Here is a 12,278-nt window from a genome sequence, read left to right as displayed (position 1 = left end):
ATAGATATCTATTTAATTCATTAAATGTACTAAGTGATAGGAAGGCTGAGAGTGTTACCTTTATAAAATAAAGTTACCAAAAAAGTGTACAGATATATATGTAAAGAATTCTGGAATTTCTAGGAATAAAAGATAATTGGGATAAAGTTGTGATCACATGGGAGGTAGTTTTCTATACTTCCTGTCTGTAATCCTATAAAGAAACAATTAGCCTGAAATGGCTGACGGCAGAGCACAAATGCTTGCACTCATTACTCAGTTTCACAGGAAATGTAAATAGAATGTAAACCAACTGCAGTGCTGTGAAGGTATGGAAACATTTACATAGCTATATTTCTATAGTCTTACCAGCTTTTTTATATATAATGGAATTCAATTTCAGGTTAAGTGGACCTTAAAGTTAAGTATTACTTAGTTCAGATATTAAATAAAAACACAAATCATGTATAATAATATTATTCAATAATGTAAATATTTATATTTAAGAATACATGTGGCAGCTGCCCTATCGGTTTCTCCCTGTCATAACACGCAATATAAGTATGCTTCAAAAGAATGGTGTATTGTGAAAACATTACAATTGTAAAGACAGACAAATGAGAAATACATTTTATATATATATATATATATATATATACACATACATATATATATATATATACATATATATATATATATATACACATACATACATACATACATACATATATATATATATATATATATATATATATATACATACACACACACATATACATACACACGCAGTATTATATATGTTATTATTATTATTGTTTTGTTAATGGAGCACATAATACAACAAACATATAGACATGGCAGCATATGATAAATAACGACAATTCTATATTTATGTTTTAATATAAGTAATTTATCAGTATAACTGACCTTTAGTATGTTATCATTTTGCTTTAGAGAAAAGGATGGTTGAAGCCAGATTCCCATATATTAGCCAGAGAAGACCCTGAAAAGAAGAGTGACATGTGTTTACCAAATGTAAGTGCTAGTTGTATGTGATTCCATATTTTCTAATTTTGGGAAAACTGGGCTAATGAAAGCTACTATGCATAGGTTGTCTGAAGTGTGAAGTGGGGGGTGGCAAGGGGGCGGCTCGCTCTCACCAAGCAGACTGTGGAGCGGCGACCAGGGTCTGTGCTTTATAGCAATAGGCTGCAGAGCCCCTGCACTGCACGGAGGAGGTGTAATGTGCAGTCTAGAACAGGGGGTCTTCAAACTTGGCCCTCCAGCTGCTGTGGAACTACACATCCCAGCATGCACTGCCATAGTTTTAGCATGCTGTTATATAAAAAAGGTGGCAGTGCATGCTGGGATGTGTAGTTCCACAGCAGCTGGAGGGCCAAGTTTGAAGACCCCTGGTCTAGAAGTTAAAAGACTGCACATTACACCTCCTCCTATGTGCAGTGCAGGAACTATGCAGCCTATTGCTATAAAGCACAGCCCCTGACCATCCGCAGCCGCCGTATACGCCCAATAACAGGTAAGTTGGAGGGAAGAAGGGAGGATGAAGGGGGGGGGGGTGGGTCACCAAAATTAAATTATATATTGCCCCCCCCCCCCCAAACAAAAAGCATTCAGACACCCTATGTAGTGTATCTTTCAGCATAGAATCTGGTCTATGACAAACTAGTTTTACATCCAATGGAGGCAGCAATTTTGAGAGCTGAAGCAATATTCAGCCTATTATTTTACTAGGAATTGGTGACAATGATTCAGCGAAGTCATTCATTAGCTGCACTTTCACAACTATTATTTCAGTGCACAAATTAGCTGCCTCCACTGTGTGAAGGCAACAGGCAGAGCTGGAGCTACCATTAAGTGAATTGTGGTGGATAATAACATTTAGGGAGTGCCTAAATCACTGATGAGTGACACCATATCACCGATTTAGTGTTTTTCTGCCACCCTTGCACTGAGCGCATGCTCCTCCGATTTAAAATAAACTCCCCATTATCCATCATTGGTTGACAAAAGAGAGGGGGTGTTTTAAAAAATGTTTATTATCTTCAGGCACTTCTTACTTTCCTAGTGACTCTGTGACTGTTGCTACTCCATGTGAGGCTACGGGGTACATTTACTAAAGTGAGTGTTTTTAGAAGTGGAGATGTTAGATAGCAACAAATCAGATTCTAACTATTATCTTCTAGAACAGGGGTGGGCAAGAAGCGCCCCCCCAGCTGTTGTAGAACTACACATCCCAGCATGCCCTGTCACAATTTTGCTATTTGGCCATGCTAAAACATGCTGGGATTTGTAGTTCAGCAACAGCTGGATGGCCTCTTATTGCCCACTCCTGCACTAGAAGGTGCTAGTTACATGTTAAATAGAATCTGATTGCTTGCTGTGGGCAACATCTCCACTTCTAAAAACTCTCACTTTAGTAGATATACCCCTAGGAGTGTGGTGCTGTGATGTGCTAAGCCTAGCACCCCTCTCCTCTGCTTGCACCCCCCACCATCTCCCCCATGCCCCAAACTGGTACTCATTAAGAGACATTAGGTGTGCAATACCCAAGAGGGGTGCAGTTTGAGGAGAAGAGTGTACAAGATGGAGTGAAGCTTAATACTCTTGAACCTGCTCTGTCAACAAAAATGTCCTCCAGCAGAACCATTCAAATCACACCTTGCCAGGAGAGAGATGGCGATTCCTCACCGAGGGGATATACAAACTTCCAGAGTTTATATTATAGGGGCAACTGATTGTATAGTTTCTGAAGTATACATCCTAGCCAATATAGAAGGATACAGAGTTTAATAACCATCTTCTGAAGCTGTGAGATCTCCGGCAGTTATTTTACTGCATCATGATACCCTGTGGTTTTGAGACACAACTAAAAGCCTTCTTGGACTAATGTGTACCTGTACACTGACCTTTATCATAAGCTGGCCACTCTTGGCTGCTCCTGCCATTGGGCACTTGCCAATTTAGGATGGCTTTTGGTACCATTGGGATCCACTGAAAGATAACAGCACATGCAAGCAAACTGTGTTATCTGTTGTAATTGTCTGTCTTCATTTACCAACATGCCTGAGAAACTATCGATTTTATATTATTATCAGGCATCTTGGTTGTTTAAGACCACACACACTGTGATATGATGCCAACTGTCCAACAATAGTGCAGCAGTGTTGCACTGTGTCCAGCATTAGTCTATAAATCAGCCAGAGTTAGTCAGACAGTAATCATACCAACTTCATGGTGTAAGCGATTGCTCCATTTTGCTCCCTCTTTGTCTACTCTCCCCCCTCAGGTTATGTCCAGTGTTTAGGATTAAATGTGTACTGTAAAGGTTGACATTAAATGTCATATAAATTTCTTGTTTTGTATTTACAGAGTCCAGCCATATCTTTAACCCAGCAAGACACCCTACAAAAAGCAGAATTGCTAATGAAAGTCCCCCTTTCTGAGCACTGTTACCTTTACTTTGGCGCCCTGCAGAAGGCCATCCATGTTCTTAATGACAGTCTCACCAAAAATGAAACACCTGAGGTGTTCATAACCCACGGCAAACTGATTATCATGGTTGGACAGAAACTGGTAGACATCCTCTGCCAAGAAGTGAAGGGCAATGAAGCCCGCAATGACTTTCTGCACAAGAGTAGTGAGCTCTGTGGTCTACTCAAGAACCTGGCCATGGCGACTAAGTCTGCTGCCATTCAATACCCGAACACAACCACAATGCAGGAACTGCAGCGCAGGACAAAGGAGCTGTCTAACCATCTGCAGTTATTCAGAGCAATGGTGGAATGAGGGCTCCTGTTACACTGACTTTAAAATGTATCAACTTCTAGATCTGTGATCTTGATCAGCTCTAGAGGCATAACATGGATTGTACACAAACTGAACATCGTTGACCAATGGGCAAGAAGCAAGGTCACATGATCTACAAGAGTGACAGAATACTTAGAAGTGCTAATTGATTTCTTGTTAAATGCATATGGCTCATTACTTCCACACCTGTTGCTCTCACTGAGTGAGTGCTTTGGCTAGTCTATACGCATGGAAGGTATAAGCCCGTCTGCCCTAATGAGGTCAATGGAAAAAAGAGCATGACATCACGGCTGCAGTAATGTTAAGCCTCTTATAAATAACGAAAAAAAGTATATTGTGTATAAGTGTTTACAAAAATTTCATGCCACATGTCTCAAAGTCACATAACATCTCATTTTACTTTATCTTTAAACATAAAGAACATCCAATTGTTACCTCAAAGTAGATTTATTGGTGACTAGTGAACTGATCGGCTACATTCTCATGAAAATTATTCCGAGCAGGCAACAGAATTCTCCATATACAGTATGTAGTCCTGTGTGGCTAGACAATAGGTGCTACCGGTAGCTGTATCTGTGAAGATCCAGATCTATTTCCTGCTATTAATTTAACATACATTTAACATACATCAAAACTTTCGGTCCTTCCTAGTCAGTACAATGCACATTTGTTGCCACAGGGCAAGTCACATCACGTTGGAGGTGTGCCACATGACCTAGGGGAATGGCCAGCATTCTGACGCTGGAAAGTCGCTTTTCCTTCCCTTAAAAAACAAAACAAAATTCCTTTTATGCTGTGCACACCTACTGCAGGCATGTGCGTCATAAAAGGGCATCCAACCACGTGCAATTAGGGCGAAAATCCTGGTCCGCAGGGCAGTGAGACAGTCCCCTCAAATCCGGACTGCCACAACTAAACGGGATAGCTGGAATTAAAGTATGGATTGAAGCTGGAGCAACATGACCTGGGTCTTTTCAATGGACTTTAGGCAGAATACAATGTTGTGGTTTAACGGTATACTGTAAATATTTATTTTTAAATGGAAATATGTACAGACAGTCTTTCTTTGTATGTGTATTTTGAAAGTATTTGTAATTAATATAAAAGAATATTTTTAAAATGTTTTTTTTTTGTTAATTTTTATGGGTTTTGTTTTCAAAGCAATTGTCTATTGCCTATGTGTGGTTTAAAACACAATTTAAACAGATGAGATAGTAAAATAGGTATTTAAACATTGTGCTCAGTCTGCTGTGAAAATGTCTAACATTCATTGACCAAAATTCAGTATAGTCACAATATATTCCAGTCACATGTGGTATAGAATGTTGTAAATCAGTTAGGGAAACACTACAGGTGGGTGGTTTCTTCAGAGACCATGCCCCCCATTCAATCAAAACCAGCTCTAATAAACCCAACCACGCTCATTTTACAGATAGACCCTTTTCTTCGAGAAACCATTTCTTTCTAGCCCAAAGCTGTGACATGGCTAAATTAGGTTTTAAGGCAGATTTAGGTTACTAAAAATATCCCATAACTCCCTTCCTAAGATAGAAACATAGAATTTGACGGCAGATAACAACCACTTGGCCCAGCTACCTCAACCCTTATTGATCCTTACTTCTTATGAAGGATTTCCTTATGTCTATCCCATGCATGTTTAAATTGCTCTACTGTCTTAGCCTCCACCACCTCTAATGGGAGGCTATTCCACTTGTCCACTATCCTTTCTGTGAAGTTATTTTCCCTCAAATTTCCCCTGAACCTACCACCCTCCAGTTTCAGAACATGTCCTCTTGTTCTAATACTTCTCTTTCTTTGAAGAATGTCTCCTTCCTTTACCCTGTTAAAACCCTTTATATATTTGAACGTTTCTATCATGTCCCCCCTTTCCCTTCTCTGCTCCAAACTATACATATTAAGATCTTTTAGTCTTTCCTGGCACATTTTGTGGTGTAGACCTTGCACCATTTTAGTTGCCCTTCTTTGTACAGTCTCTAATGTATTACTATCCTTCTGGAGATATGGCCTCCAGAACTGAACACAATATTCAAGATGAGGATGTACCAATGACCTATACAGTGGTATTATCACTTCTTTCTTTCTGCTACTGATTCCTCTCCCTATGCAACTAAGCATTTGACTTGCCTTCCTCATTGCTTTGTTACAAAGTTTGCTTGCCTTTAAGTCACCTGAGATAGTGATTCCTAGATCCCTTTCCTCTTCAGTAGTTTCCAGTATAGTGCCATTAATACTATATTTAGCCTTTGGATTTTTGAGATCCAAGTGCATGATCTTGCATTTTTTGGCATTAAACTGTAGTTGCCACGTTCTTGACCATTCCTCTAGTCTACCTAGATCATCAATAATTTGTTTTACCCTTCCTGGTGCGTCTACCCTGTTGCATACCTTTGTGTCATCTGCAAAAAGTTTCCCTTCAATACCATTTGCAATGTCACAAATAAAAATATTAAACAGCACTGGTCCAAGTACAGATCCCTGAGGTTCTCCACTGGTAAAATTTCCCTCTTGAGACTGCACTCCATTTACTACAACTCTGTTTCCTATCCTGCAGCCATGATCTTATCCATTCAACTATCTTTGTATCCAATCCCATGCTTTCCAGTTTATTTAACAGTCTGCGATGTGGAACAGTGTCAAAAGCCTTACTAAAATCTAGATAAGCTATATCTATGGCCCCCCCTTTATCTATTTCCTTAGTCACCCAGTCAAAAAGTCAATAAGATTTGTTTGACATGATCTCCCCCCAGTAAATCCATGCTGGTTGGGGTCCTGCAAATTGCTGGATTTGAGATAATCTAGGACTCTTTCTTTTAAGAGTGTTTTCATCAATTTCCCTACTACTGATGTAAGGCTCACTGGTCGGTAGTTGCTTGCCTCTTCCTTGCTTCCACTTTTGTGCAGTGGGACAACATTTGCTCTTTTCCAGTCCTCTGGAAATACTCCAGTAGCTGGTGACTGGTTGAATAATTATGTTAATGGTGTTACCAGCACCCCTTTAAGCTCTTTTAGTATCCTTGGATGTGTCCCATCTGGCCCCATTGATTTATCCACTTTCAGTTTTGAGAGTTCTGTTAGGATTTCTCCTCTGTAATGTGCTTGTTCCTACCTCATTTTTCTGATTACACCTGCAACTTACTGTGGCCCCTTGCCCTCTTTCAGTAGTGAATACTGAACAAAAAATAATTATTACGATGATCAGCTATTACATTGTCTCCCTCAACAAGACTCCCTCTTTCTGTCTTTAGTCTTTTTATTCCACCTTTTGTTTTTCTCCTTTCACTTATATACTTAAAAAAAGTTTTGCCCCCTTTACCCACTGACTGTGCCATTTTCTCCTCAGCTTTTGCCTTTGCACATCTGATTACTTTCTTAGCCTCCTTCTGTTTTACAAGATACACCTCTTTGTCCCCATTATTTTGCATCTGCTTGTATTTCCTAAAGGCCATCCTTTTTGCCTTAACAATACTTGCTACCTCTGTCCCAAACCACACTGGCTTCCTTTTCCTTGTGGTTTTCCTAACCCTTTTGATACAAAAGGTCTGTTGCCTTTAATACTTTTTCAATTTTCCCACCTCTCCTGCACTTCTTTCAAGTTCCTCCACTCTGCCAAAGATTCGCTTACACATCTTCCCATCCCTGCAAAATCAGCCTTCCTAAAATCTAACACCTTTGTTTTTGTATGGGATGAATCAGTATCTGTCTTTATTCTGAACCATACTGCTTGATGATCACTGGATCCAGGATTTTCACCCACTTTTACATCAGCTATTCTGTCTCCATTTGTAAGTATTAAGTCTAATATTGCGTCTCTCCGAGTGGGCTTCCTCACCAATTGCTGGAGGGAGGCTCCCTGCAATAAATTCAGGATGTCCCTACTTCTTGTGGAACTTTCCTGAACAGATATAGCATAGGCATGGCATTTCTTCCATTATAAATTGTATACTTTTCTGAACATATGCATAAGAAACATGATTACATTACATTGATTCCTTGGTTAAATATATTATCCCTGTAGATCTCATAATTTTCATTGACACATAGGAGTAAATTTACTAAGAATCGTGTCTGGTCGAGATTACCCAAGTAGAAACTCGGGTGATTTTTGCCTGCCGAAACTCTCAAATTTACCAAGAATCGAAATTTGCTGAAATCGTGTTTTCCGATGGTGTATGTGATAGAGATTTTTCTGCAGAGTTCCATGAGTCTAACCGCAGCTAAACTCACCCGTACAAGCAGCTGCTTGTGTTTTAAATAAATAAAGGGTTAATGTAAAAAAAAAAAAAAAAAAGGAAGACGTAGAGTTCCCCCCCCTCCCCCCCAAAAAAAGCATCACCATCCCCGGACCCCTGAGCCAGTCCATGTTCTAAAAATAAGGGGAAAAAATAGTAGGGTTCATGAACCAGCATCGGACTCCGTGAGACAGTCTTGATTTTGAAAATAGGGGGAAAAAAAAGCGTGTTCGCCCTACCTTTAAAACCAGCACGTGTGTAATGCCACAGCCAGGGGACCATTTTACCGGATCTCCACGGCCAAACATTAACACCTCAAGCTAGTCAGCACAAGCTGGGAATCTTGGGGAAGGTGGGCCGCCCCCCAATAAAGGGGTCCCCCCACTCCTGAGCACTCCAGGCTTACGCTGAAGCCCGGGGCTCTTCCCTGCACCCCTGGCTGGTGGGTGCAGGGGTAATAGTGTCAAAATTAGAATGATACTATTGTTTTTTACAGTAGAACTACAGGTGCCAGCCCTGTGGCACTACAAGTGCCAGCAGGCGGACGACATCCGTACCCTCAGTGTAAAAAAAAAAAAAAATAGTTAAAAAAAAGACAGTACACACACAACGTAGAATTTAAAAGCTTTGTATAATACTCACCACCTGGCGTAGCTTCGGTCCCCTTCTCCTGTAGGCTCCACGGGTCTTGGCAAAAGAGTACCCAATCCATACCGGACATGTAGAGATGTACGAGTTAACGCATACATCTCTACTGCGCTGAATGGCAGAGACAGCATGGTTTCTCTACAGTTAGTGGCCGCTGATTGGCTGTGACGCACGTGCTGATGACTGTCAGCCCCTAATGTCCCTTCACTAATGTTTCTCTTTACTGTTAAGCTTAATTTGTATTTTGTGTATTAAATGCAAATGTAAAGCACTTCGAGCCCTACTGGGAGAAAAGTGCTATATAAATAACAGTATTATTATTACTAGGTACAACCAACTTTTTTTAACATATTCCCATTGCATAAAATAAATTCCCTTGTGTTATAAAAAAATACTCACCTAACCCCTTCACTCTTCAGCACACACTAAAAATCATTAAGAGTAGCCTGTCTGAGATAAAATTACATTATACGAGGCTTGTCCTTTACCAATATTATTTAAACAATTGAAATACTGCAATCCTTTTATGGCTTCATTCATTGCTTAACTGCGGCTAGCGCATTTCAAGGTGCACTCCCACTTTCTGGTCTCTGGAATAAGCCCTATAAAGTGTGTGCTTACATTTAGTCCGGAAAATGCGCTTGGTGAAAACAGTAAAAATATTTATATAAATACACATACTATTGATGTTTTACTGTTCTGCCCTTGCTATAATGTTCCCTTTGGCCTGATTAAAAATACACAGACAGTATAACCACTCTTACTTCTAATAATCCAATCGAGATGTGGAGATCTGAAGAATGGTGTTTATTGTAATAGTAGAAGTTAATGGTTAAACTGTAAATACAAATAAATAATAAATTGCAATTACAATATGCACATGATGCAATGCAAACAAATATAAACTCTACATTTACTATAACACACAAACACATCACTCTGAATAGTCAGCAGACCCAATGGTAGATGTAGAAGAAATTCTTACCATTGATGCTGTGCTGAGGGGAGGAATATATATTGTGGACCATGCAATGGACCAAGTGGAAGTCTAAAATGGTGTCTGCACTATGACCTACCCAGTGTGCACTTAGGAAGCTTACTATGGAGACCTGTGATGTTCAGTTAAGATATTAGGCTGGCAACCAGGTGGAGCTCACACAGAAAAAAAACATCTAAACAAAAACAAATGCTGAAGGCATAACAAGCCCAACAGTTTTCACAAGCCAGATCTCCATCTCAGAACCTGAAATGCAGGCCGTTTGCAGTGGTCCATGAGGAAATCTAAAATGGTGTCTGCACTCTGACCTACCCTGGAAGGCTTACTCTGGAGGTCTGTGATGGTGAGTTAAGCTGATATTAGGCTGGCCATTAGGAGGAGCTCACACAGAATAAATGTATATGAATAAATAATGCTGAAGGCATAACACTCCCCATCTGGTGTCAAAAGGATGCCATAATTTGAATCCTTAGAAGGTAATAACAGGATCAGTTCAGATTAGTATAGATTTAAATAGCAGCACTCTGTCACAATATAGCTGACTTCATCTGAAAATAAATTATATCATGTGACAAAAAAGACCATGTAAATAAAAAAAAAACACCCCACCACATTAAGCAAGGAATGCACGCTAGCAGATACACGCACCCAGCCACTATGAGAAAATGCTAAGCAATGCATATGCACGGAGACCGCAGCACAAGAAGCAGACACCCAGCAAAACATAAAGCCGACCTATGCCGTGATTGACAGTGTACACATCGAGAACATCGAGTGCCATCAAAGCTGCTAAGGGTAGACCCGACCCTGCCGCAGGACTTGAGAGATTCCTGCACGCAGAGAGGCGCCCGGCTGCATGCGGCGCCGCTGAAATTTATGAACGCCCCTTTAACGGCGTGCGAATGCACAGGCACGCCTGCGGTCGGCGATCACCCGTCACCACCCACAACGGCACTTCCTGTCAATCAACATGGAAGGTCTCTGCAGGCTTCCTGCGTACTCTGAGAGAGCCCTTACCGTACTCAGCAACCTGTTCATGCATGTGCAATGCGATGCATGCACAGATCGCAAACATCATCTTGCACCATGCATTCTTGCACTTGTGTTGCTTGCTGAATCAGGCCCATTGTCTTCTAATGTCCACAGTTTTAAGACATGCAACAGCAGCTATTTCCTTGACTGAAGCATCAAAGAATACACACAGGACCTCATTCACATCCAATCGAATCCAGCGTATGCAAATTTGTCAAAGTATGGCATGGGAAGTGATCGCTTTGGCTGTGCGAGCGATCGCTCTGTGTATGCAGACACCCACTAGCGTATGTAGAGACGCCCACTAGCGCACGTCATCTCCAGGAAGTGTATTAAAACATCGGTACATCGAGCACCATTGGTTGCGATCGTAGAGCTTGTCGTTGCTTTAGCCTACCACAAGTACTGCGAGGACCTCAGTGTAAAAGACAGGCATGTGACGTGTACTATGACGCTGCCTGTTAATTATGCACACCTTAAAACCGGCGTTGATAACACCCCCGTTATTAGTGTCCTGCCCCTATTACCACCCACAAATGGCCTCTCCTGTCACTCACTTCACTGGGATGTCTTTGCTGGGCGAGCGAGCGGACTGCGATCGCAAAGAGTTCGCGCACGAGCAGAACGAAGCGTGCGCATGCGCGTACGCAAACCATCGGGCCGCTTGCGAGCGCACAGCGCTTGCGAGCAGTTCTGAATCAGGTCCACAGTCTCTGGTTTTGTATCTCTGTAGAAGGCAAAGGAGCATAGGGGCGTGTAATAGTGTTCATTTTAGCACCTTGCACCTGTCGCAACCTGTGCAATTCTTCTTTTGTCTCTGGGGTGTCATTCTCTGCTCTGGTGCTTCTAGCACATGCAGCTGATGCAACAAACTGCTGAGAGATAGACCAGAGAGCAATACCCCAGGCAGGAAAGAGCAGAGGTGTAGCATGTGGCCAGGGTGCCAGGAGCAAGAGCGTGCTATGGCACTCCCCCCCCCCAAATTGTGTGCTATATAATATAACCACTATTTATATACACACATACATACATGGCAGGGTCACACATACTGTACATACAGGCAGGGCCGCCATCAGGGGGGGGACTGCCGGTACTAGAGTCCCAGGCCCGGACACTGGCAGAACGGGAGGGGGCCCGGGCCTGCTCCTGCAACTGCTGCATAGTCCCCCGCACTTCCCCCTTGAGTGAAAGGTTGAGTGGGGCACTGCTACTGCCTACCGGCATGCAGTGATTAAGTAGCCATGCTCGAGTCTGAAGAAATCCCTCCCTCCCCCTTCCTTCACGACTCCACTCTTCATCGGTCGGCTTGTAACGGGGGCGGAGCCAATGGATCAAGCAAGGTGCCCGCCACCCATTAGCAACCAGCTGCTGTGCACAAGTGTAAGTAATAAGTATGTTTGAGTTTTAGTGTGTATACAGTATATGTTTATGTATGTCTCTGTGTTAGTGTGTATATATGTGTATGTACTGTATGTCTGTGTTAGTGTGTATATATGTGTATGTACTGTATATGTCTGTGTTAGTGTGTATATATGTGTATGTAC

The 12,278-nt window shown here is 41.6% G+C and overlaps 1 protein-coding gene and 1 long non-coding RNA gene across 4 annotated transcripts in view; one reads left to right on the top strand and one right to left on the bottom strand.

Moving 5' to 3' along the window:
- CASS4 (Cas scaffold protein family member 4) overlaps nt 1-4,876 on the top strand; it is a 60,452-nt gene extending 55,576 nt beyond the window's left edge. For both annotated transcript variants that reach the window (XM_088467114.1, XM_088467113.1), the window contains 2 exons: nt 934-1,014; nt 3,370-4,876. In XM_088467114.1, the coding sequence (XP_088323240.1) occupies nt 934-1,014; nt 3,370-3,786 (498 nt within the window). In that variant the 3' untranslated portion in view covers nt 3,787-4,876. The remainder of the gene's footprint in view (nt 1-933; nt 1,015-3,369) is intronic.
- The window catches only part of LOC148534314 (uncharacterized), a 189,152-nt gene that overhangs the window by 154,585 nt on the left and 22,289 nt on the right, over nt 1-12,278 (bottom strand). For both annotated transcript variants that reach the window (XR_015877669.1, XR_015877668.1), the window contains exon 2: nt 907-982. This is a non-coding gene — a long non-coding RNA (uncharacterized LOC148534314). The remainder of the gene's footprint in view (nt 1-906; nt 983-12,278) is intronic.

This window comes from Taudactylus pleione, unplaced genomic scaffold (genome assembly GCF_031769625.1).
Source record: "Taudactylus pleione unplaced genomic scaffold, aTauple2 ptg000069l, whole genome shotgun sequence".
In the NCBI taxonomy this organism is placed as follows: domain Eukaryota; kingdom Metazoa; phylum Chordata; class Amphibia; order Anura; family Myobatrachidae; genus Taudactylus; species Taudactylus pleione.
Note: the sequence above shows the minus strand (reverse complement) of the source record. Positions and strands in the feature narration are given on the sequence as shown.